Below are 3,124 nucleotides of genomic sequence, written 5' to 3'. Positions count from 1 at the left end.
GAGATCTTGTCTGATCTGTTCACTGAGGATGTTTTGCGAATGACTGTCAGCAACTACCACACAAAGCTACAGCTCAGAATGAGTAAAACGACTCTGGTGTAGCCCTATTTCTGTGCCACATAATAAAAAACATTTAGTAATTTCAAACTCCGCCATTAAAACTGACTCTTCTCCTCAGCTCAAAGAGCAAGTTGTGGCACAAGATAAAAGTGTAAAAATCACTTACAATTTTCTAAAGCTCTAAGAATTAAGTGGAACACCTCACCAGATTAGTCTAGTTTTGCCAGATAGTACTTTTAAGGGAATAGGAACAACAAAATGCTAAATGTGTTTTGAGATTGTGTTTGAAATTTACTGTATTTTTATTCACGAGGAGAAAATCTGTTCCAGAATGCTTGTGAGAGATTTATTCAGCGCCTCTGTATCAACACTTTTTTTGTTTTTTTGTAGATACTGGAGATATAACGAGGACATGAGGACGATGGACCCAGATTACCCCAAATCCATCAAAGTCTGGAAGGGCATCCCTGACTCACCACAGGGGGCGTTCGTGGATAAAGCCAATGGTACTCTCACTTAGGCCTGTCACGATAACACATTTTGCTAGTTAATTAATTATCTCAGAAATTATTGCGATAAACGATAATATTGTTTGAAATTTTACAATAATTAGTAATTATTGTCAAATTTAAGAAGAAATGTTGGTTAATTTGTTTGTGTGAAGTACCTTTTTTGACCACTGGTTGGCAGTGTAAGACTGTTTGAACTGAAGGATGGATAGTGAGGGAGCGAGCAGCGTGTCTCTTTAAGAAAAATGGGAGGGAGGCCCCTTGACGTGGCATGGGCTGTCTCTTGTTCCTGCTTTTCAGTTCTCAAAATAGCGGATGCTTGGTGTGGCTTAAGCTATTTAGCATATCATTTTTCACACAAAGCTTTTAATAAAACTTCAGTAAAAAAGTTCTCAGCTTCTTTTTGCAGAGAAAAACAACTTTTTACACGAAGGCACGGGTTTCAACTGTGAATTTTGGAGCTTCGACGAGATGGAGGATTTTTCCCGAGGTCGGCCTGTTAGCTTAGCTTGTAGCTTAGCTTCTCAGCTTAGCTGCTTTTAATGATCCAAAAGTGCGATTTTGGACATTTAAAACAGATTTTAAAGAGAAAAGAGAAAGGGAGGGGTCAGTGACGAGCACCGGAGTTGAGCCTTTTGTCTTCTAGTGTCTTCAGTAGAAAGAGAGAGACACGAAGAAACGATAAAGCCGATAAATGAAAATGAGGTTGATAATTTTCATTTATCATGCGATTAATTGATTTATTGTTTACTGCAACTATGCTCCCTTAACTGTCGTGACAGATGTGCTGTGTGTTGAACTATAATTTTGTCTTTAAGTGGACACCAAGAAGTTATTTAATTGCAGACGTACATACATTGATGACTGAGAGTTTTGCTAAAATCCATTCTGCGGTTCATGAGATATTTTGCTAACAGTACCAGTTAACAAAAAATAATAATTGCCCTTACTGAGTGGCGGGGCAGTAACAGACAGGAAGTGATGATGTTGAAATTGACGAAAATAAAGAATTTTAACCTTTCTCTATTTTTATGCAAATATGACTTCATACAAATAAAGGTATTTATTTTAGGAGGGAGTTTTATTATATAATTTTACTAAAGCAACATTTTAGTAAAAATCTAGTTTTACAGACAATATTCTTGTGTAAGTTGGTAACATAAAACTAGTTAAAGATTTAAGCCATTGTAGCAGGGTTTAAATATTCTGTGCTCTCAGTAGTTCTTCCTTCAGCAGATTACTGTACTTAATATGTTTTATGTCTGGTAGTAAAGTAATATTAATACTCTGTTTGATTACATCTGGAGATCTTTGCTTCTTGTTTCCCTCTAAGCACATTGCATTGGTAAATAAAACTATAAAATCCAATAATATTTATATTAATAATGTCTGTATCTTCTAATCCCTATCCCTCATGCAGGCTATACCTACTTCTACAAGGGCAAAGAGTACTGGAAGTTCAACAACCAGCTGCTTCGTGTGGAGCCCGGCTACCCCAGGTCAATTCTGAGGGACTTCATGGGCTGTGATGGCCTGCCTGCCGACCCCAACTGGGACTGGAGTCTCCCAGTGGCAGAGGAGGGCCATTACGACACCGGCGACGTGGACGTCGTCATGAAACCAGACAGCGCAGGGAGCACGGAGAAAGCCGTGGCCATCGCCATCCCCTGCGTTCTGGCGCTGTGCATGATGGTCCTCCTCTACACCGTTTTCCAGTTCAGGAGGAAGAGCACTCAACGGCACATACTGTACTGCAAGCGCTCCATGCAGGAGTGGGTCTGAGGGACTGTTATTGCACTGTACAGGGGGGGGGGGGGGGGGGGGGGGGGTTGTGGAGCTCTGATAAAGGTCTAGTTGTTGCTTGAAGCCCTATAATTTAAAGCACTATAGAGAACATGAAGTCTGCCATTTTTCTTTTGGCACATTTCAGAACTGCTGGAATATGTTAACATGCAAGCTGCAAGGAAGGAAACCTATCAGCAGAACTCGACAGAGACAGCGATGGAGCTGCGTCTCCTTTGTCCACCTTATCTGTACGTAGAGGTTTTTTTTTTTTCTGTATCTTGGAAAGAACTCAATTAAATGAAACAGATTTAAGCCACTGTAAGTGGGACCTTTGTCGATCTCCATCTTCTGCATGCCGCTTAAAAAGCCCGTAGCTCTAATTTCAGTTGACAAATTAGATCTAGGCTTTGGCTTTACTTAATTCAATTGCCCTGAGCTATTTGCTTTTTTTTTTCTTTCAGTTTAAGCTCTTTGTAAAAGATTATTCAACGAGGAGTGATACACAAACCAAATATGATGTTTTCTTCCAAAGAGGATTACAGCTCAATAATTTAGTTTTTATTTTTATCATTTTCCTCCATGGATGTTACATTGCAAGTCACTCTCATTTTTTTTTTTTTCACATTTTTTATATATCAGTCTGGTCTGCTCTGTATGGATACAGCAGTTAGCAGGAGCTATAGGGACTCAGAAGACTGTTGTTGCAGTCTGCCTCCAAAAACCGGGGCCAAAAAAACTCTGCAATATTTACTAGACTGCCTTAATCACAG

At 39.5% G+C, this 3,124-nt stretch overlaps 1 protein-coding gene across 1 annotated transcript; it reads left to right on the top strand.

Annotated features, from left to right (window-relative positions):
* Positions 1–450: 450 nt before the first annotated feature.
* Positions 451–2,351, top strand: LOC119429460 (matrix metalloproteinase-16; the record flags this gene model as incomplete). The annotated part of the gene is given in 2 exon segments (XM_037697081.1): positions 451–566; positions 1,990–2,351. Coding segments are annotated over 2 exon segments (478 nt in total), but the record flags the coding sequence as incomplete, so codon positions are not given.
* Between the last annotated feature and the right edge of the window lie 773 nt (positions 2,352–3,124).

Source organism: Nematolebias whitei, unplaced genomic scaffold (genome assembly GCF_014905685.2).
Source record: "Nematolebias whitei isolate Nwh7 unplaced genomic scaffold, NemWhi1 Nwh_scaf_1412, whole genome shotgun sequence".
Taxonomy (NCBI): domain Eukaryota; kingdom Metazoa; phylum Chordata; class Actinopteri; order Cyprinodontiformes; family Rivulidae; genus Nematolebias; species Nematolebias whitei.
This window is presented reverse-complemented; position numbering and strand designations above follow the sequence as displayed.